The sequence below is a fragment of the Salvelinus alpinus genome, chromosome 21, assembly GCF_045679555.1.
Source record: "Salvelinus alpinus chromosome 21, SLU_Salpinus.1, whole genome shotgun sequence".
NCBI classification, from domain to species: Eukaryota; Metazoa; Chordata; class Actinopteri; order Salmoniformes; family Salmonidae; genus Salvelinus; species Salvelinus alpinus.
The window spans coordinates 32,690,918-32,714,107 of record NC_092106.1 but is presented as its reverse complement, the minus strand read 5'-3'; the positions used below and the strand labels follow the sequence as shown (position 1 = coordinate 32,714,107).

At 49.1% G+C, this 23,190-nt stretch overlaps 1 protein-coding gene across 5 annotated transcripts in view; it reads left to right on the top strand.

The window, feature by feature from the left end:
• The window catches only part of LOC139548261 (arf-GAP with Rho-GAP domain, ANK repeat and PH domain-containing protein 1-like), a 124,513-nt gene that overhangs the window by 1,862 nt on the left and 99,461 nt on the right, over positions 1-23,190 (top strand). For 4 of the 5 annotated variants that reach the window (XR_011669683.1, XM_071357814.1, XM_071357812.1 and 1 more), the window contains exon 2: positions 19,523-20,623. Coding sequence is in view for 3 of the 5 variants with exons in the window: in XM_071357814.1 (XP_071213915.1) it covers positions 19,614-20,623 (1,010 nt within the window). In the remaining 2 variants the exon portion in view is untranslated. Of the gene's footprint in view, positions 1-19,522; positions 20,624-21,392; positions 21,542-23,190 lie in introns of those variants that run through there. The other variant, XM_071357815.1, reaches the window with a different exon arrangement.

The following is a 23,190-nucleotide window of genomic DNA, read 5'->3' as shown; positions in this document are numbered from 1 at the left end:
GGCAACACACAAGTGATTTCAATGGGTCTTTCTCCATTCTGATCAATTAAACTTCAACACAAAATTATTTTCAGCATTTTCATCAATTTCTGCATTTCCTGCACTCAATTGAGATCATTTCCACACTGCCATGAGGGGCTGCACGATATGTGAGAACAATCTAGGCCTTATTTATAACCAAATGTTCCAAATGCGATTTGACTTGCGATTTAGCGCAAAACACTTGGGTGAATTGTTGGAATCATGGAAATAGAATGATTATTATTATTTTTTAGTTAGAATGTAATAGTGGGCACTTTGAACAGTGTTTTTTGACATAACAACAAATTAAAATGCCATGGAGGAGTTTTTGTGACAGGTTAGTAACCAAATTGTTGATAAGTGTTTCCTAGGGGACCCTATAGACTTTGGCTACATCGAATGTTTTCTCTTAGCTACCTCCTGTATCTAACATATTCATGCTTTGCGTTTTTCTCTTTGATTTAGAAGATACTGTTGCACAAACAACATGCTGATTTAGGTCTACACCATCACTGGTAGTATCAGGCTGTATAGCTAATTACGTTTGCTCTGACTCAGTACATTTATTAGCTAGCTAAGTAGCAGGTTAGCATTAGCGACTAACACGATTTAGGACCAACTTGCTAAGAAAAGACAAACTAGCTGTTTGCAGTTGTAAAAAATGCAAACTAATAGTGTAATTATAGAACGCTAGTGGATTTATATTAAGAAGCAAAGTGAAAACATCATCGTTGTCATCAACATTGTTGCGTGTGCTGCATTGACCATGCAGACTGGACACGTCTCGTGGTCGAGGAACAACAAATGCGCTCCTTGAGTGATGGGGCGGAGCTTCCATCCCTCTCCTCGCCCCAACCTGGGCTCAAACCCTCTGTACACATCAACAACTGCCTCCCGCAAAGCATCGTTACCTATCGCCCCACAAAACCGCGGCTCAGAATGACAGTAGTTCCTCAATGTATTTGAAAAATCTCCCTTTCGATAACCACTCTGAATGAAAGGGAGAAATGTCATGCTCTGATCCAGTGGAAACGTCATAAAATAGGCCTACCTGATTACATTTACATTACACATTTAAGTCATTTAGCAGACGCTCTTATCCAGTGCGACTTACAAATTGGTGCATTCACCTTATGATATCCAGTGGAACAACCACTTTACAATAGTGCATCTAACTCTTTTAAGGGGGGGGGGGGGTTAGAAGGATTACTTTATCCTATCCTAGGTATTCCTTAAAGAGGTGGGGTTTCAGGTGTCTCCGGAAGGTGGTGATTGACTCCGCTGACCTGGCGTCGTGAGGGAGTTTGTTCCACCATTGGGGTGCCAGAGCAGCGAACAGTTTTGACTGGGCTGAGCGGGAACTGTACTTCCTCAGAGGTAGGGAGGCGAGCAGGCCAGAGGTGGATGAACGCAGTGCCCTTGTTTGGGTGTAGGGCCTGATCAGAGCCTGAAGGTATGGAGGTGCCGTTCCCCTCACAGCTCCGAGGGCAAGCACCATGGTCTTGTAGCGGATGCGAGCTTCAACTGGAAGCCAGTGGAGAGAGCGGAGGAGCGGGGTGACGTGAGAGAACTTGGGAAAGTTGAACACCAGACGGGCTGCGGCGTTCTGGATGAGTTGTAGGGGTTTAATGGCACAGGCAGGGAGCCCAGCCAACAGCGAGTTGCAGTAATCCAGACGGGAGATGACAAGTGCCTGGATTAGGACCTGCGCCGCTTCCTGCGTGAGGCAGGGTCGTACTCTGCGAATGTTGTAGAGCATGAACCTACAGGAACGGGTCACCGCCTTGATGTTAGTTGAGAACGACAGGGTGTTGTCCAGGATCACGCCAAGGTTCTTAGCACTCTGGGAGGAGGACACAATGGAGTTGTCAACCGTGATGGCGAGATCATGGAACGGGCAGTCCTTCCCCGGGAGGAAGAGCAGCTCCGTCTTGCCGAGGTTCAGCTTGAGGTGGTGATCCGTCATCCACACTGATATGTATGCCAGACATGCAGAGATGCGATTCACCACCTGGTTATCAGAGGGGGGAAAGGAGAAGATTAATTGTGTGTCGTCTGCATAGCAATGATAGGAGAGACCATGTGAGGATATGACAGAGCCAAGTGACTTGGTGTATAGCGAGAATAGGAGAGGGCCTAGAACAGAGCCCTGGGGGACACCAGTGGTGAGAGCACGTGGTGCGGAGACAGATTCTCGCCACGCCACCTGGTAGGAGCGACCTGTCAGGTAGGACGCAATCCAAGCGTGGGCCGCGCCGGAGATGCCCAGCTCGGAGAGGGTGGAGAGGAGGATCTGATGGTTCACAGTATCAAAGGCAGCCGATAGGTCTAGAAGGATGAGAGCAGAGGAGAGAGAGTTAGCTTTAGCAGTGCGGAGCGCCTCCGTGACACAGAGAAGAGCAGTCTCAGTTGAATGACTAGTCTTGAAACCTGACTGATTTGGATCAAGAAGGTCATTCTGAGAGAGATAGCAGGAGAGCTGGCCAAGGACGGCACGTTCAAGAGTTTTGGAGAGAAAAGAAAGAAGGGATACTGGTCTGTAGTTGTTGACATCGGAGGGATCGAGTGTAGGTTTTTTCAGAAGGGGTGCAACTCTCGCTCTCTTGAAGACGGAAGGGACGTAGCCAGCGGTCAAGGATGAGTTGATGAGCGAGGTGAGGTAAGGGAGAAGGTCTCCGGAAATGGTCTGGAGAAGAGAGGAGGGGATAGGGTCAAGCGGGCAGGTTGTTGGGCGGCCGGCCGTCACAAGACGCAAGATTTCATCTGGAGAGAGAGGGGAGAAAGAGGTCAAAGCACAGGGTAGGGCAGTGTGAGCAGAACCAGCGGTGTCGTTTGACTTAGCAAACGAGGATCGGATGTCGTCGACCTTCTTTTCAAAATGGTTGACGAAGTCATCAGCAGAGAGGGAGGAGGGGGGAGGAGGGGGAGGAGGATTCAGGAGGGAGGAGAAGGTGGCAAAGAGCTTCCTAGGGTTAGAGGCAGATGCTTGGAATTTAGAGTGGTAGAAATTGGCTTTAGCAGCAGAGACAGAAGAGGAGAATGTAGAGAGGAGGGAGTGAAAGGATGCCAGGTCCGCAGGGAGGCGAGTTTTCCTCCATTTCCGCTCGGCTGCCCGGAGCCCTGTTCTGTGAGCTCGCAATGAGTCGTCGAGCCATGGAGCAGGAGGGGAGGACCGAGCCGGCCTGGAGGATAGGGGACATAGAGAGTCAAAGGATGCAGAAAGGGAGGAGAGGAGGGTTGAGGAGGCAGAATCAGGAGATAGGTTGGAGAAGGTTTGAGCAGAGGGAAGAGATGATAGGATGGAAGAGGAGAGAGTAGCGGGGGAGAGAGAGCGAAGGTTGGGACGGCGCGATACCATCCGAGTAGGGGCAGTGTGGGAAGTGTTGGATGAGAGCGAGAGGGAAAAGGATACAAGGTAGTGGTCGGAGACTTGGAGGGGAGTTGCAATGAGATTAGTGGAAGAACAGCATCTAGTAAAGATGAGGTCAAGCGTATTGCCTGCCTTGTGAGTAGGGGGGGAAGGTGAGAGGGTGAGGTCAAAAGAGGAGAGGAGTGGAAAGAAGGAGGCAGAGAGGAATGAGTCAAAGGTAGACGTGGGGAGGTTAAAGTCACCCAGAACTGTGAGAGGTGAGCCATCCTCAGGAAAGGAACTTATCAGGGCGTCAAGCTCATTGATGAACTCTCCAAGGGAACCTGGAGGGCGATAAATGATAAGGATGTTAAGCTTGAAAGGGCTGGTAACTGTGACAGCATGGAATTCAAAGGAGGCGATAGACAGATGGGTCAGGGGAGAAAGAGAGAATGTCCACTTGGGAGAGATGAGGATCCCAGTGCCACCACCCCGCTGACCAGAAGCTCTCGGGGTGTGCGAGAACACGTGGGCAGACGAGGAGAGAGCAGTAGGAGTAGCAGTGTTATCAGTGGTAATCCATGTTTCCGTCAGTGCCAAGAAGTCGAGGGACTGGAGGGAAGCATAGGCTGAGATGAACTCTGCCTTGTTGGCCGCAGATCGGCAGTTCCAGAGGCTGCCTGAGACCTGGAACTCCACGTGGGTCGTGCGCGCTGGGACCACCAGGTTAGAGTAGCAGCGGCCACGCGGTGTGAAGCGTTTGTATGGTCTGTGCAGAGAGGAGAGAACAGGGATAGACAGACACATAGTTGACAGGCTACAGAAGAGGCTACGCTAATGCAAAGGAGATTGGAATGACAAGTGGACTACACGTCTCGAATGTTCAGAAAGTTAAGCTTACGTTGCAAAAAAATCTTATTGACTAAAATGATATAGTACTGCTGGCTGGTGAAATAGGCTAGCTAGCAGTGGCTGCGTTGTTGACTTTGTTTGAAAGTGTAGCTGGCTAGGTAACCTCTAACTGGCTAGGTAACCTCGACAATTACTCTAGACTACACAATTATCTTGGATACAAAGACGGCTATGTAGCCAGCTAAGATCAAACAAATCAAACTGTTGTACTGTAATGAAATGAAATGTAATACTACCTGTAATACTACCTGTGGAGCAAAGCGGAATGCAACTACTCGCTCCAAACCAAACCGGAAGTGCGTATCGTAGAGGGAGAGGCAATAGAAGTGTTGTTTCTTGTATTATTGTCTTTTGTGTCTTTAGAGGACTGCTTCACCTTAATGTCCCCTTTCCCTTTTCTTCTGTCCTTATTTTGTCCCACTTTGTCCCTTCTTTGTCCCTTCTTCTCTTCTGCCAACTAGGTTTATAATAAGTTGATTACTTATTATCCCTTGCGCAAATAGCCCACAGCTGTGTCTGTCCAGAGCTCACTGGCATGCGAAACCTGAGGGCACAAAATATTTTATATAAATGCTAGTATGCTAGCACCAGCTCGGGCTGGACCCAATTTATAGTTAATACAATGTTTCAAGTTCGTTGCAGACAGGCCATGTGTAATATGATTTATAGGATATTTATTTCTATCAGGATTTTTTTCCTACCTGCAGGCTGCAATTTTGTTGGCTTTATGTAGACTCTCTTTTTTAAAATAAGTGGCAATGGCAATAGAAGTTACTTTTTAGGTTTGTATACTTTTCATTTAGATTTGGATAGAATTTTGATTAACAACAGGACAATGATTTTGAAATACAAAGGAGTTATTATAAATTAAATTAAACTGTTCCACGAAAATGTGCATATGAAAACCATAACTGGCATGCAGATCATTATAATTGGTAAGATAATTTGGCATTCCACATGAGAAAGGTTGCAGACTCCTCATGTAGCCTATTATTGACAATTTCAGGAGAGTAGCGGCAGAATCTGCGAAAGCCAGCAAGAGCGGGAGGAGGATGGTCAGGTTATTTTCTTCTGGTTATCTTGATCTCTGGCTCCCTCTTGAGTCATTTGTGTCTTCATCAAACAGTGCACTTAGCATCAGACACAGTCATTGCAAAAAGTTGCTTTAATTAAAACCCACAAGGTGTGTTGATATGGTAAAATAATACACTCCGAGACAGGATTGTGTTGAGGCACAGATCTGGGGAAGGGTACCAAAACATTTATGCAGCATTGAAGGTCCCCAAGAACACAGTGGCCTTCAACATTCTTAAATGGAGAAGTTTGGAACCACCAAGACTCTTCCTAGAGCTGGCCGCCCGGCCAAACTGAGCAACCGGAGGGAGAATTGCCTTGGTCAGGGAGGTGACCAAGAACCCAATGGTCACTCTGACAGAGCTCTATAGAGTTCCTCTGTGGAGATACTTGTCCTTCTGGAGGTTCTCCTATCTCTGCAGCACTCCGCCAATCAGGCCTTTATGGTAGAGTGGCTAGACGGAAGCCACTCCTCAGTAAAAGGCACATGACAGCCCGCTTGCAATTTGCCAAAAGCCACCTAAAGGACTCTGACCATGAGAAACAAGATTCTCTGGTTTGATGACACCAAAATTGAACTCTTTGGCCTGAATGCCAAGCGTCACGTCTGGAGGAAACCAGGCACTGCTCATCACCTGGCCAATACCATCCCTACGGTGAAGCGTAGTGGTGGCAGCATCATCCTGTGGGGATGTTAATCAGCGGCAGAGGCTGGGAGACTAGTCCGTATCGAGGGAAAGATGAACAGAGCAAAGTACAGCTTAGTGATGAGCTTCGTGGGCACTATGGTGTTGAATGCTGCGCTGTAGTCAATGAACCGCATTCTCACATAGGTGTTCCTTTTGTTAAGGTGAGGAAGGGCAGTGTGGAGTGCGATTGACATTGCCTCATCTGTGGATCTGTTGGGGCGGTATGCAAATTAGGGTGGCTCTAGGGTGTCCCGGGAGGATGCTGCTGATGTGAGCCATGACCAGCCTTTCAAAGCGCTTCATGGCTACTGACGTGAGTGCCACGGGGCGGTAATCATCTGCGATTGATTTAAATTTCAGTCATCTGATTTTTTTTGCTTTAACCCCAGTATGCTGGCCATGCTAGCTGTTGGCCATGCTAGCTGTTGGCCATGCTAGCTGTTGGCCATGCTAGCTGTTGGCCATGCTAGCTGTTGGCCATGCTAGCTGTTGGCCATGCTAGCTGTTGGCCATGCTTGCTGTGGGCCACCGCTGGTAAATTTAATATAAACTGCTACTTGACTTTGGGGTTATGTGTCTGCAGGTGTGTGTGTGGGAGACGGGGACAAAAGTGAGTGTGATCTAAAATCTGTCCTGTGGAAGAGTAGAGCCTACTGTGACTCATGTTGCCCCCACCCTCTGTCTCAACGGTTTGATTAGGAGGAAATTGAATGTGTGTGAGTCATTGAGCTCGAAGGAGGGGTACCAGGGTGGGACCCAGCTAGCACAGTGGATCTGGGCCGATTCCGGCTGAGAGTCGGGGCACTCCGGCTGAGAGTCGGGGCATTCCGGCTGAGAGTCGGGGCACTCCGGCTGAGAGTCGGGGCACTCCGGCTGAGAGTCGGGGCACTCCGGCTGAGAGTCGGGGCACTCCGGCTGAGAGTCGGGGCATTCCGGCTGAGAGTCGGGGCACTCCGGCTGAGAGTCGGGGCACTCCGGCTGAGAGTCGGGGCATTCCGGCTGAGAGTCGGGGCACTCCGGCTGAGAGTCGGGGCACTCCGGCTGAGAGTCGGGGCACTCCGGCTGAGAGTCGGGGCACTCCGGCTGAGAGTCGGGGCATTCCGGCTGAGAGTCAGACTCGGCTGACGTCATGTGGCCAGAGTCTGGGCCGCCTTCGGCAGTATTACTTATGGCTAGGATGCGGGGATTGAGCTCGGGCCGAGTTATCTGGCCCAAATGTATTACTTGGGGCCGTGGCCAATTAGGGCTACACTCTGGCAGATGATTACACGGGCTGCTTTATATAATTAACATTTAATTATTAATTTATTTTCCCATATTTTCCACATTCCACAAAAATACAATTAACATTTAAATGAACTTTTAGAGTCCTGTTTAGTATTTTGATACTTTGTGGAAGGCAATTGATAAGCATTGATAAGAGCTTCCCGAGTGGCACAGCAGTCTAAGACACTGCAGCACAGTGCGAGCTGCGTTTCTACAGATGCTGGTTTGAGACCTGTGCCGGCTGTCACCGGGAGACGCACAATTGGCCCAGTGTCGTCGGAGTTGGGGGAGGGTTTGGCCGGCCGAGATGTCCTTGTCCCATCGCATTGTAGCAACTCCTGTGGCGGGCTAGGCGCATGCACGCTGACACGGTCACCATGTGTATGACGTTTCCTCCGAGACATTTATTAGTTTTTGTGGATGGGTATAATTTGTATGTATAAAATGTATAATAGTAATACTTAAAATTACTAAATCGGGTCATGGGGGTGATTCTGGTAAAATGCCAGCAAAGCTGGCGGAATTCTGGTAGACGGAATGGGCCGATTCTGGGCTGTCATTCATTTTGATTCCGGGCCGAGTCCGACACCCGATTCCGAGCTGATTCAATCACTCCCGGGCCCCCCTGAAGAGGGCCACTTCTGGGCCGATTCCTCATTGCTAGCTGGCGTGTGAGTCACTGTTAGTGGGTGTGTGTGATGGGAAGAGTGGTCCAGGTCATGCATCACACACAGCAGCCTTAATTGTCACTCATAATGAGGATCTGAAACTCTCTGTGTGTGTCTCAGAGAGATATAAAACCAAGGCCTTCTGACCTTAACCCTCAGTGATTTTTACTAACACCACAGACTTACTATTCTCACCCCCCCGGTATTCCTCCCTCTCTCTCCCTTCTTCTCCCCACAACAAAATGTCACGGTTTGACTTCAGTATTCAACGCTTGTCCAGGGAGTGGGGATACATGTCAAATTTCAACGGATTAGTTTAGGCATTAATTCCGAATGGTTAAGGTTTGGGGGTAGGTTTAACCTTTTTTTTTATTTTTTATAAACGAGTACCTAGCACCAAGGTTATTATAGTTTTGTGTTTTTATATTAGTTTTTATTTCTTAGAAATTCTGTTTAGTTTCAGTTAGTTTTCCAACATGATTTACTAGTTTTTATTTAGTTTTAGTGTGATTTAAAAACATTTCTATTTAGTTTTTATGTTATTCAGTTTTAGTGATCGGGACAGAAAGTAGCTTATGCATGGGAGGCTAGCAAGTATATCTGTCTAGGTTCTATTTCTAGAGCAATAGCATTCGGTCTGGGGAGGATGTTAGATTTTCTTGGACATTTCAAAAATTAAAATGTTCCCGGGGAGGGTCCTCTTCAGACAGACAATTCTTCTAACAAATCACGAGTTAAATCTTTGTGGATTGTTGAGGGATTAAACAATTCTGTGGTTGAGATGGATGAGGCAGAATAAATGGCAAATAAGTCTGCCTCACAACCGATTGGCAAACATACTGCAAATTGAGAAATCATGCGACTAAATGGAATAAAAAGAAGAAACTACACTATGAAACAAAGATAAATGACAAAGAATGATAGTACCTTAAAAAATAACGGAGCACCTTAAATAAAATGTTGGGCAAAAAGCCAAACTCCGCTCTCATTCATTGAATCAGATGGCTCATTCATCACAAAACCCACTGATATTGCTAACTACTTGAATGATTTTTTAAATTGCCGAGATTAGCAAATTTAGGCATGATTTTTCAGCAACAAACGCTGACGATACACATCCAAGTATATCTGACCAATTTATGAAAGACAAGCATTGTAATTTTGAATTCCGTAGAGTGAGTGTGGAAGAGATGTAAAAAGTTTTGTGTATCAATAATGACAAGCCACCGGGGTCTGACAACTTGGATGGAAAATGACTGAGGATCATAGCGGACGATATTGCCACTCCTATTTGCTACATCTTCAATTTAATCCTACTAGAAAGTGTGTACCCTCAGGCCTGGAGGGAAGCTAAAGTCACTCCGCTACTTAAGAATAGTAAAGCCCTTTACTGGCTCAAATAGCTAACCAATCTCTTACCAACCCTTAGTAAACATTTGGAATTCCACCATCAGCACTGGCCTGTACCCTACCTTCCCTAAGCTCTCTCCTGGCCTGTACCCTACCTTCCCTAAGCTCTCTCCCGGCCTGTACCCTACCTTCCCTAAGCTCTCTCCCGGCCTGTACCCTACCTTCCCTAAGCTCTCTCCCGGCCTGTACCCTACCTTCCCTAAGCTCTCTCCCGGCCTGTACCCTACCTTCCCTAAGCTCTCTCCCGGCCTGTACCCTACCTTCCCTAAGCTCTCTCCCGGCCTGTACCCTACCTTCCCTAAGCTCTCTCCCGGCCTGTACCCTACCTTCCCTAAGCTCTCTCCCGGCCTGTACCCTACCTTCCCTAAGCTCTCTCCCGGCCTGTACCCTACCTTCCCTAAGCTCTCTCCCGGCCTGTACCCTACCTTCCCTAAGCTCTCTCCCGGCCTGTACCCTACCTTCCCTAAGCTCTCTCCCGGCCTGTACCCTACCTTCCCTAAGCTCTCTCCCGGCCTGTACCCTACCTTCCCTAAGCTCTCTCCCGGCCTGTACCCTACCTTCCCTAAGCTCTCTCCCGGCCTGTACCCTACCTTCGCTAAGCTCTCTCCCGGCCTGTACCCTACCTTCCCTAAGCTCTCTCCCGGCCTGTACCCTACCTTCCCTAAGCTCTCTCCCGGCCTGTACCCTACCTTCCCTAAGCTCTCTCCCGGCCTGTACCCTACCTTCCCTAAGCTCTCTCCCGGCCTGTACCCTACCTTCCCTAAGCTCTCTCCCGGCCTGTACCCTACCTTCCCTAAGCTCTCTCCCGGCCTGTACCCTACCTTCCCTAAGCTCTCTCCCGGCCTGTACCCTACCTTCCCTAAGCTCTCTCCCGGCCTGTACCCTACCTTCCCTAAGCTCTCTCCCGGCCTGTACCCTACCTTCCCTAAGCTCTCTCCCGGCCTGTACCCTACCTTCCCTAAGCTCTCTCCCGGCCTGTACCCTACCTTCCCTAAGCTCTCTCCCGGCCTGTACCCTACCTTCCCTAAGCTCTCTCCCGGCCTGTACCCTACCTTCCCTAAGCTCTCTCCCGGCCTGTACCCTACCTTCCCTAAGCTCTCTCCCGGCCTGTACCCTACCTTCCCTAAGCTCTCTCCCGGCCTGTACCCTACCTTCGCTAAGCTCTCTCCCGGCCTGTACCCTACCTTCGCTAAGCTCTCTCCCGGCCTGTACCCTACCTTCCCTAAGCTCTCTCCCGGCCTGTACCCTACCTTCCCTAAGCTCTCTCCCGGCCTGTACCCTACCTTCCCTAAGCTCTCTCCCGGCCTGTACCCTACCTTCCCTAAGCTCTCTCCCGGCCTGTACCCTACCTTCCCTAAGCTCTCTCCCGGCCTGTACCCTACCTTCCCTAAGCTCTCTCCCGGCCTGTACCCTACCTTCCCTAAGCTCTCTCCCGGCCTGTACCCTACCTTCCCTAAGCTCTCTCCCGGCCTGTACCCTACCTTCCCTAAGCTCTCTCCCGGCCTGTACCCTACCTTCCCTAAGCTCTCTCCCGGCCTGTACCCTACCTTCCCTAAGCTCTCTCCCGGCCTGTACCCTACCTTCCCTAAGCTCTCTCCCGGCCTGTACCCTACCTTCCCTAAGCTCTCTCCCGGCCTGTACCCTACCTTCCCTAAGCTCTCTCCCGGCCTGTACCCTACCTTCCCTAAGCTCTCTCCCGGCCTGTACCCTACCTTCCCTAAGCTCTCTCCCGGCCTGTACCCTACCTTCCCTAAGCTCTCTCCCGGCCTGTACCCTACCTTCCCTAAGCTCTCTCCCGGCCTGTACCCTACCTTCCCTAAGCTCTCTCCCGGCCTGTACCCTACCTTCCCTAAGCTCTCTCCCGGCCTGTACCCTACCTTCCCTAAGCTCTCTCCCGGCCTGTACCCTACCTTCCCTAAGCTCTCTCCCGGCCTGTACCCTACCTTCCCTAAGCTCTCTCCCGGCCTGTACCCTACCTTCCCTAAGCTCTCTCCCGGCCTGTACCCTACCTTCCCTAAGCTCTCTCCCGGCCTGTACCCTACCTTCCCTAAGCTCTCTCCCGGCCTGTACCCTACCTTCCCTAAGCTCTCTCCCGGCCTGTACCCTACCTTCCCTAAGCTCTCTCCCGGCCTGTACCCTACCTTCCCTAAGCTCTCTCCCGGCCTGTACCCTACCTTCCCTAAGCTCTCTCCCGGCCTGTACCCTACCTTCCCTAAGCTCTCTCCCGGCCTGTACCCTACCTTCCCTAAGCTCTCTCCCGGCCTGTACCCTACCTTCCCTAAGCTCTCTCCCGGCCTGTACCCTACCTTCCCTAAGCTCTCTCCCGGCCTGTACCCTACCTTCCCTAAGCTCTCTCCCGGCCTGTACCCTACCTTCCCTAAGCTCTCTCCCGGCCTGTACCCTACCTTCCCTAAGCTCTCTCCCGGCCTGTACCCTACCTTCCCTAAGCTCTCTCCCGGCCTGTACCCTACCTTCCCTAAGCTCTCTCCCGGCCTGTACCCTACCTTCCCTAAGCTCTCTCCCGGCCTGTACCCTACCTTCCCTAAGCTCTCTCCCGGCCTGTACCCTACCTTCCCTAAGCTCTCTCCCGGCCTGTACCCTACCTTCCCTAAGCTCTCTCCCGGCCTGTACCCTACCTTCCCTAAGCTCTCTCCCGGCCTGTACCCTACCTTCCCTAAGCTCTCTCCCGGCCTGTACCCTACCTTCCCTAAGCTCTCTCCCGGGCCTGTACCCTACCTTCCCTAAGCTCTCTCCCGGCCTGTACCCTACCTTCCCTAAGCTCTCTCCCGGCCTGTACCCTACCTTCCCTAAGCTCTCTCCCGGCCTGTACCCTACCTTCCCTAAGCTCTCTCCCGGCCTGTACCCTACCTTCCCTAAGCTCTCTCCCGGCCTGTACCCTACCTTCCCTAAGCTCTCTCCCGGCCTGTACCCTACCTTCCCTAAGCTCTCTCCCGGCCTGTACCCTACCTTCCCTAAGCTCTCTCCCGGCCTGTACCCTACCTTCCCTAAGCTCTCTCCCGGCCTGTACCCTACCTTCCCTAAGCTCTCTCCCGGCCTGTACCCTACCTTCCCTAAGCTCTCTCCCGGCCTGTACCCTACCTTCCCTAAGCTCTCTCCCGGCCTGTACCCTACCTTCCCTAAGCTCTCTCCCGGCCTGTACCCTACCTTCCCTAAGCTCTCTCCCGGCCTGTACCCTACCTTCCCTAAGCTCTCTCCCGGCCTGTACCCTACCTTCCCTAAGCTCTCTCCCGGCCTGTACCCTACCTTCCCTAAGCTCTCTCCCGGCCTGTACCCTACCTTCCCTAAGCTCTCTCCCGGCCTGTACCCTACCTTCCCTAAGCTCTCTCCCGGCCTGTACCCTACCTTCCCTAAGCTCTCTCCCGGCCTGTACCCTACCTTCCCTAAGCTCTCTCCCGGCCTGTACCCTACCTTCCCTAAGCTCTCTCCCGGGCCTGTACCCTACCTTCCCTAAGCTCTCTCCCGGGCCTGTACCCTACCTTCCATAAGCTCTCTCCCGGCCTGTACCCTACCTTCCCTAAGCTCTCTCCCGGCCTATACCATACCTTCCCTAAGCTCTCTCCCGGCCTGTACCCTACCTTCCCTAAGCTCTCTCCCGGCCTGTACCCTACCTTCCCTAAGCTCTCTCCCGGCCTGTACCCTACCTTCCCTAAGCTCTCTCCCGGCCTGTACCCTACCTTCCCTAAGCTCTCTCCCGGCCTGTACCCTACCTTCCCTAAGCTCTCTCCCGGCCTGTACCCTACCTTCCCTAAGCTCTCTCCCGGCCTGTACCCTACCTTCCCTAAGCTCTCTCCCGGCCTGTACCCTACCTTCCCTAAGCTCTCTCCCGGCCTGTACCCTACCTTCCCTAAGCTCTCTCCTGGCCCCTTACATTAAGTTTGAATTCGTCCTGCTAGGTGACCTAAACTGGGACATGCTTAAACCACCTGACAAAGTCCTAAAGCAATGGGACTCCCTAAATCTTTCTCAGATTTTTACCAATCCCACAAGGTATGACTCCAAACACCCAGAAAAGGCTACTCTTCTTGATGTTATCCTCAAAAATAATCTTGATGGGTATCAGTCAGGTGTTTTCTGTAATGACCTTAGTGGTCACTTTTACAGCCTGTGTTCGCACTGGCTTACATTTACATACATTTAAGTCATTTAGCAGACGCTCTTATCCAGAGCGACTTACAAATTGGTGCATTCACCTTATGATATCCAGTGGAACAACCACTTTACAATAGTGCATCTAACTCTTTTAAGGGGGGTGGGGTTAGAAGGATTACTTTATCCTATCCTAGGTATTCCTTAAAGAGGTGGGGTTTCAGGTGTCTCCGGAAGGTGGTGATTGACTCCGCTGACCTGGCGTCGTGAGGGAGTTTGTTCCACCATTGGGGTGCCAGAGCAGCGAACAGTTTTGACTGGGCTGAGCGGGAACTGTACTTCCTCAGAGGTAGGGAGGCGAGCAGGCCAGAGGTGGATGAACGCAGTGCCCTTGTTTGGGTGTAGGGCCTGATCAGAGCCTGAAGGTACGGAGGTGCCGTTCCCCTCACAGCTCCGTAGGCAAGCACCATGGTCTTGTAGCGGATGCGAGCTTCAACTGGAAGCCAGTGGAGAGAGCGGAGGAGCGGCAGAGAGGAATGAGTCAAAGGTAGACGTGGGGAGGTTAAAGTCACCCAGAACTGTGAGAGGTGAGCCATCCTCAGGAAAGGAACTTATCAGGGCGTCAAGCTCATTGATGAACTCTCCAAGGGAACCTGGAGGGCGATAAATGATTTAGGCTTCTCAAACAACCTGTCCTGATTTGTCATAGACGCTTGCTAAAAAACTTGAATGAGCAAATCTTCATTCCTGACCTGGCCTCTGTGAAATGGTATAGAATCAGCTTGATCCCCTCTGTCGAAGACGCTTGGACCTTCTTTTTTTATATTTTCAGTGGTATTGTAAACAAACACCTCATAAAGAAAATGAGAATTAAAAACAGGTTCAGCCCCTGGTTCGACCGGGATCTGGCAGAGTTACTCCACCTCAAGAATTCCATTTGGCAAAAAGGCTCGCCACACGCATACTCAGGCTGACTAGCTCTCGTTCAGGCAGATGAGAAATAAGTGCACTCAGGCTATCCGAAAGGCCCAAGTTAGTTACTTTAAGGAACAGTTCCCTCTCTGTGGGTCTAACCCCAAGAAGATCTGGGAAACAGTTAAAGACCTCGAGAATAAACCCTTCTCACAGCTGCCCATGTCCCTTTAAAGTTGATGTGGTTGTTACTGACAAGAAGCACATGGCTGAGCTCTTTAATCACCACTTCATTAAGTCATGATTCCTATTTGACTCAGCCATGACTCATTGCCCATCCAACATTTCCTCATCTCCCACCTCTTCTTATGCGATTAGCCCCGATACTCCTCCCTCTTTTACCACTGCACCGCTACAAAGTTTCTTCCTGCAGGCGGTCACTGAGTTGGAGGTGCTAAAGGAGGTCCTTAAACTTGACCCCCAAAAAATATCTGGGTCAGATGGTTTAGATCCAGAAGGTTCCACCCCTATCATCGCCAAGCCTATCTCTGTCATTTTTAACCTGTTTCTCCTCTCTGGGGAGGTTCCCATTGCTTGGAAGGCAGCCACGGTGTGGCCTTTATTTCTGAGGAGATCAAGCTGATCCTAACTGTTATAGGCCAATTTCTATTTTTCCCTGTTTATCAAAAGTGTTGGAAAAACTTGTCAATAATCAACTTACTGGCTTTCTTGACGTCTATAATATTTTCTCTGGTATTCAATCTGGTTTCCGCTCAGGTTATGGATGTGTCACTGCAACATTTAAGGTCCTCAATGATGTCACCATTGCCTTTGATTCTAAGCTATTTTTATTGACTTGGCCAAAGCTTTTGATACTGTAGACCATTCCATTCTTGTGAGCAGGCTTATGAGTATTGGTGTCTCTGAGGGGTCTTTGGCCTAGTTTGCTAAATACCTAAATGGGCCAAAATACCAGCAACAGTGTGTGAAAACCTTGTGAAGACTTACAGAAAACGTTTGACCTCTGTCATTGCCAACAAAGGGTATATAACAAAGTATTGAGATAAACTTTTGTTATTGACCAAATACTTATTTTCCACCATAATTTGCAAATAAATTCATTAAAAATCCAACAATGTGATTTTCTGGATTCTTTTTTCTCATTTTGTCTGTCATAGTTGAAGTGTACCTATGATGAAAATTACAGGCCTCTCTTATCTTTTTAAGTGGGAGAACTTGCACAATTGGTGGCTGACTAAATACTTTTTTGCCCCACTGTATATATTTTTTCATTATTGAATATCACCTTGCATCTCGAGTAACCTGGCTGCTCCCCATCCTTCTCTGGACTTCTAAAAACTCTGTCCAGACTGTGTTGTGTACTTTCCTTACACAGTCTTTTAATCCCAGCGCTGAGCTAGTCTGCGTATATGTGTGTTTTTGTATAAATCTAAATGATTTTGGCTGACTGGCAGTGACGTCACAGCTAGTGGCTGCTGACTAGCAAAGTACCCCGCCGTACTCAGTAATCACAAGGTCAGAGATACTTCCCGTTTCACGTCTCCTATAGCATGGCTTGTCTGATTTTACCATATTGGGATGGTAACCTTTTGGATGATGACCCTATATCTGTAGTACCATTTTGTATGTTTATCTCTTTTCATGAGACGGAGAGGATGGAGGAGAGTGAAGGGGAGCTAGAAGGAGACAGAAATAGCCTAGATATTGTGTGTGTGGTTTGACCTCTTTGAGGCCGTTGGCTGAGTCAGCATGTTTACACCTCTGTCTGTCTGTGAGGCCCCGAGATGAGTGACTGGAGGTGTGTGAGAAGAGTCAGGCGTTTCTTTTATTGCGTCTGCTAAACGGGCAACCTGTGGTGTGAAACAGAGGTGTTACAATGCAGAGAAAAAGAGTGAGCGAAAGAGAAGGTAGTTGAGGATAAAACAGTAGCTCATATTGAGATAAGGCGGGGAGACTCAACAGTAGCTCATATTGAGATAAGGCGGGGAGACTCAACAGTAGCTCATATTGAGATAAGGCGGGGAGACTCAACAGTAGCTCATATTGAGATAAGGCGGGGAGACTCAACAGTAGCTCATATTGAGATAAGGCGGGGAGACTCAACAGTAGCTCATATTGAGGTGATGTAAATGTCACCTTATGACGCCACAGCCCTTTCTGAGAGGGCAGCTTATAAAGAACTGAGTTTAACTCTGGCATCGTGTGTTTTTATGTGTACTTGAAAGGGGATGTGAAGCTTGACACCCACACACACAATCTCTTACTTCCTTTAAAGAATGTCAAAGATGTGTCAGGTAACTCTCTTAATCGGTGTCTAATATCACAACTCTGGCTCTGTCCATATGATTCCCCCTGGCCCCTCTACTCTGTGTGTCTGTGTTTGTTTTCTGTTGCCCAGGTAACAGAATGCCCCATTTGTTGCTGCAGTACAGAAACATGGTTATAACCAGCCTGGAGAGAGAGATGGTTTAGCAACCACAGGTTGTAGGACAGGGCAGGGTCAATTCAACCTGAACTGGGTACCACTATGGAATACACACAACACAGGATCATCAAAAATGCAGTTTATTACAAAAAGGTTAAAATAAGCTGTAGGGGCCAGCAGACTGAGAGTGGCAATCAAAAAGGTTTACTGTTTCAGTGTCTCCAGCACATGCACTTTTCAAGTAGTGTAGCTCAGGCACAGCAAATATCAAGTTTGGTGTGGGACTTGGAGACAGCAGCAGTTCTGTCCTTTCCCTTCCTCTTGGCGCTCAGAAATGCAGACATTTTAAGATAACAGGTGGAGGCGATGGTCACAATCACACCAGCAATCAATTAACAGAAATAACCAATTAGTTCAAACAGACCGATAGCAACCTCACAGTTCAGTCTCATGACTACCATATTCCATCTAATAGAAGATGGACACAGTGATAGATGGACATTCTGGGAAGATAGATGTACAGTATATGCTTAGAAAGAGAAGACAAGAGAAACTAAGTCATTCATGCTTGAAGGAGTGAAAGGGGAAGATGGCAGAAATAGACAGAAGATGTACAGATAGTGTACAGTACCAGTCAGAAGTTGGACACACCTACTCATTCAAGGGTTTTTCTTTATTGTTACTATTTTCTACATTGTAGAATTATAGTGAAGACGTCAAACTATGACATAACACATATGGAATCATGTAGTAAGCCTGCAATGATCTTATTTTTGGTATCTCAACGCTGTGCGTTACAGGGAATACGTCCTCCACCCTCATGTGGTACCCTTTCTGCAGGCTCATCCTGACATGACCCCCCCCCATCCTGCCACCAACCATACTGCTCATTCTGTGCGCGATTTCCTGCAAGACAGGAATGTCAGTGTTCTGCCATGGTCAGCGAAGAGCCCGGATCTCAATCAAAGTTAGATCGAAGGGCGAGGGCTAGGGTCATTCCCCCCAGAAATGTCTGGGAACTTGCAGGTGCCTTGGTGGAAGAGTGGGGTAACATCTAACAGCAAGAGCTGGCAAATCTGGTGCAGTGCATGAGGAGGAGATGCACTGCAGTACTTAGTATCTGGTGTGGCCACCAGCTGCATTGACTGTTACTTTTGATTTTGACCCCCCCTTTGTTCAGGGACACATTATTCAATTTCTGTTAGTCACATGTCTGTGGAACTTGTTCAGTTTATGTCTCAGTTGTTGAATCTTGTTATGTTCATACAAATATGTACAGATGTTAAGCTTGCTGAAAATTAACACAGTTGACAGTGAGAGGACATTTCTTTTTTGTTGAGTTTAAATATATTTTTCTAAAAACCTGTCTTCGCTTTTTCATTATGTGGTATTGTGTGTAGATTGATAAACATTTGTATTTAATTAGAGAGAGGGAGAGCTCTCTCTGTGGTCTCTGGCCTGTCAGTAAGAGGAAGGACAGGATATTCCACAGGAAATGATTTGCAGTTGTTTTACAGACACTGATGTCCTTCTTCACACTTTCACAAATGGTGTCTTTAACATGCAAAATAGACCCCGGTTGTGTGTGTCCCTCCACATAGAGGCACCTACCCACCCCTTTGTTTTAGAAGTACAGGCAGGTGTGTGTGTTGACTCTTGTGACGTGTCAGTGACACCACCTCTGTCCCGCAGTCTGTTCTGGTCTAATGGTCTTTTATGGTTGCAGAATAAAATAGTTCACCTATTGGACTGTTTTCTGCCTGGTACTAATGAGGTCTTTCTTATGCTGATGTGTGACTAGAAAATAAATACAAATGTCTGTGTGTAATATGTGAGGTTTGCTGTCTTGTGTCACACAGCTCCTACATCCTTGTACAAAGTGTCCTCTTGTTGAGAGAGGACAGCACTGTTCTCGACCTCCATAGATTAAGATCTGCTGATCACTGACTGTAAGACGAGATACTTCTAGAGTTTAGGAAGTTAAGATAAGCGTCTTCTCGCGTACTGTGTGTGTGTACTGTGTGTGTACTGTGTGTGTGTGTGCGCATACTGTGTGTGTGTGCGCATACTGTGTGTGCACTGTGTGTGTACTGTGTGTGTATACTGTGTGTGTGCGCGTACTGTGTGTGCGTACTGTGTGTGTGTGTGCGCATACCGTGTGTGCGCATACCGTGTGTGTGTGTGTGCGTACTGTGTGTGTGTGTGCGCATACTGTGTGTGCGTACTGTGTGCGCATACTGTGTGTGCGTACTGTGTGTGTGCGTACTGTGTGTGTGTGTGTGCGCGTACTGTGTGTGTGTGTGCATACTGTGTGTGTGTACTGTGTGTGTGTGCGTGCTAGCTGTTGGGTGTTTGTGGTCTGTTTAGAGACGGTGGTCTCTTATCTGTGGTTAGAGAAGGTGTGAGAGAGAGAGAGAGAGAGGAAAAGGAAGGAAGAGAATTTGCTCTGGTGTCAACAGTGTTTTTTACAGTGGTGTTTATTGACCAAGAGATTCTAAACTCACTGTAGTCTTCTAACATCCTCTTCATGGGGTTGCCATGGGGTTGCCATGGGGTTGCCATGGGGTTGTGTGTTTCTGAACGGAATATAAGTGAATTGTATTGACAGGATGTACACTTCTATTGATAAAGGTTGAATTCCTAACCTGTCTTCCTGTTTCTTCCACAGGTTTGATCTGAACACTGACTGGACACACACACATACATACACACAAGAACACGTAGAGACACACACCCACTCAAACACACACACTGTGGTGATGTCTGAGGCGGAGGGGTGTGTGTCGGTATGGGAGTGGCTGTGTGTGCTGCATCTGGACCAGTATCTCCCAGTGTTCCAGGACGCAGGGTTTGGAACGTTGTTGGAATGCCAAGGGCTGACCCAGGATCAGCTGGAGACGATTGGAATCACATTGCCTGGACACCGCAAACGCATCCTAGCCAGCCTGCAAAAAACACTCCACACAAACACTCACACACACCCAGAGAGAGAGCACAATGCTCTACACACACACCTGGCTGCAGAGGGAGACCAGAGAGAGGAAGAGAGAGCAGTGTTCACAGACAGACCCAGCCCTGTGAGGAGTGAGAGACCAGTCCCTGCACAAAGACCAGTGTCCAGAGGAGAGAGACCAGTCCCTGCACAGAGACCAGTACCTAAGGAGAGATCAGTGTCCAGGGATGGAGAGAGACCGAGACCAGTCCCTAAGGAGAGGACTAAGTACCGCTCTGTCCCTGTAGAGACATTGGCCTGTGTCCAGACTTACCCTCGTCCCAACACTACCCCCTGCCCTACCACCCCCCATTCTAGTGCCCAGGACTCCCCTTTACCCCCCATCCCACCTCGCAGCACCCCAAACTGCCCCCCACTACGCTTCATCCCCACCTCCCCTAAAAGCTCCCCCACGTCACCCAAACCCAGATCTGAACATAACTTAAACACCCCAACCACTGTACCTCCTCCTAGCCTTACCACCAATCCTCTCACCTTACCCTCCCCCAGGCCCTGTCCTGCACCTCTGGCTATCTACCCACCAGCCAGACACCCCCAGCAGATGTGGGAGGGAGGAAGAAAGCCCTCCCCTGGTTCCCCCTCTTCCTCACCCTCCTCCTCATTTGAACGATATGACCAGTCATCATCTGATCAAGGCGTGCCTCCCCTCCCCCCTAAAGTCTACGTGGTGGGGGCGGGCCCTAAAGAGCCTCACAGTCCTGCTCCAATCCCACATCGACCTCCTGTCTTGCCCTCCAGAACCACACCCACACAGAGGTAAGAGGGCCTCTGATTGGCTCCCAATGTTGTGAGTTCTACTTCTGTCGTTTGTTCTATTGGACACAATCTAAACCAACAGGCTCAGATAAACTGCTTCCCTTTCAGAAGTGTGGGTGTGGTCAGCGTGAGGTTTCACAGGAACCGTAGTATCTCTGGCTGTGAAGCGCTTCTCTTTTACAGGGTGTTTGTCCATGGTTAACATTGCCCTCTACAGGGCAAAGCTGTGTCCTCATGACATACCATATCCTGATCATATGCACTTTGTCCACAAGGTGGTGACCCTGCTGCATCAGCACGTGGTATTGTGCTCTAAGGCCTACTGTACACTGGCCTGCTTTCAGTATCTCAGAACCATGGGCAGTATTAGTTTACACACACACACACACACACACACGAGAGAGAGAGAGAGAGAGAGAGAGAGAGAGAGAGAGAGAGAGAGAGAGAGAGAGAGAGAGAGAGAGAGAGAGAGAGAGAGAGAGAGAGAGAGAGAGAGAGAGAGAGAGAGAGAGAGAGAGAGAGAGAGAGAGAGAGAGAGAGAGAGAGAGAGAGAGAGAGAGAGAGAGAGAGAGAGAGAGAGAGAGAGAGAGAGAGAGAGAGAGAGAGAGAGAGAGAGAGAGAGAGAGAGAGAGAGAGAGAGAGAGAGAGAGAGAGAGAGAGAGAGAGAGAGAGAGAGAGAGAGAGAGTTCCCTCCCTCTATTAAACTTTCTTTTTAACAGGAAGTGTCGTTACTCTTTCTAGAGTAGCAACACACCGCACTACGTTTCTAAAAGTGCGCTGTGCTTCCTTCTCTCCGCCCACCTGTGGCAGTTCTCTCCTCCCTCTTTCTGTGAAACGTTAGTTCCTTTCTCCTCTGTCCTCCTCTGTGTTTATCGTTCCTCTCCAGCAAGGATGGCCCTGTTGGACATGCCAGGACAGGTGAGAATGACTCCTCTTTTCTCTGTTTTCCTTTCTGTTTCTCTTCTGCTGCACCCCCCCCCCCCTCTCCTATTCAGGATCGCTGTGTTGATGCTCATGCCCCTCCTCCCCCACTGTGTTTCACTTTATGCTGTTTTGTGTTGATATTTTAGAAACTAGAGGCTGAGCCTACTGATGCTGAGAGATGTGTGTATTTTTGTTCTCCTATCAGCAGTTAGACAGTGTAGCTGTGTACAGGGACAAGGAGACAGAAAGAAGCTGCAGTACTTTTCTGTTAGTGACTTTGGCCCAGTGATTTTGTTATTGTAAGGAGTGATTCAGGAAGGGAAGTGGATGTGACTGTGATGCTAATAGATCTCTCATCCCTCTGTAATTCCACAGTTGGGCAATGAGTCGGCTATGTCTTTCCCACAGACTTGCTGGAGTGGGTTCACACTTGTGAAAGAGTTGGTTGGAGTTGTTTAAAAAAAGTTATACATTTAAACATGAACTGTTTTAGAGATGGCAGAATGCCAATTCACTCTCACACACACTCACTCACAGTCCTGTTAGCCAGTGGGTGGGGTGTGTGCTATTAAAAACACACTGCCTGCAAACATGTGACAAGATGGACGGTTCACTTGGGGAAACTTTCATTTGGGCCCTGGCCAGAGATACACAATAGCACCCCCCTGAGACTGAGGCTTCCAGAGCTGCTTGGCAGATACATTATCCTGTGAGCTGCTTGGCAGATGCATTATCGTGTGAGCTGCTTGACAAGATGCATTATCCCGTGAGCTGCTTGGCAAGAAACATTATCCTGTGAGCTGCTTGGCAAGAAACATTATCCTGTGAGCTGCTTGGCAGATGCATTATCCTGTGAGCTGCTTGGCAAGAAACATTATCCCGTGAGCTGCTTGGAAAGAAACATTATCCTGTGAGCTGCTTGGCAAGAAACATTATCCTGTGAGCTGCTTGGCAGATGCATTATCCTGTGAGCTGCTTGGCAAGAAACATTATCCTGTGAGCTGCTTGGCAAGAAACATTATCCCGTGAGCTGCTTGGAAAGAAACATTATCCTGTGAGCTGCTTGGAAAGAAACATTATCCTGTGAGCTGCTTGGCAGATACATTATCCTGTGAGCTGCTTGGCAGATGCATTATCGTGTGAGCTGCTTGACAAGATGCATTATCCCGTGAGCTGCTTGGCAAGAAACATTATCCTGTGAGCTGCTTGGCAAGAAACATTATCCTGTGAGCTACTTGGCAGATGCATTATCCTGTGAGCTGCTTGGCAAGAAACATTATCCCGTGAGCTGCTTGGAAAGAAACATTATCCTGTGAGCTGCTTGGCAAGAAACATTATCCTGTGAGCTGCTTGGCAGATGCATTATCCTGTGAGCTGCTTGGCAAGAAACATTATCCTGTGAGCTGCTTGGCAAGAAACATTATCCCGTGAGCTGCTTGGAAAGAAACATTATCCTGTGAGCTGCTTGGCAAGAAACATTATCCTGTGAGCTGCTTGGCAGATGCATTATCCTGTGAGCTGCTTGGCAAGAAACATTATCCTGTGAGCTGCTTGGCAAGAAACATTATCCTGTGAGCTGCTTAGCAGATGCATTATCCTGTGAGCTGCTTGGCAAGAAACATTATCCTGTGAGCTGCTTGGCA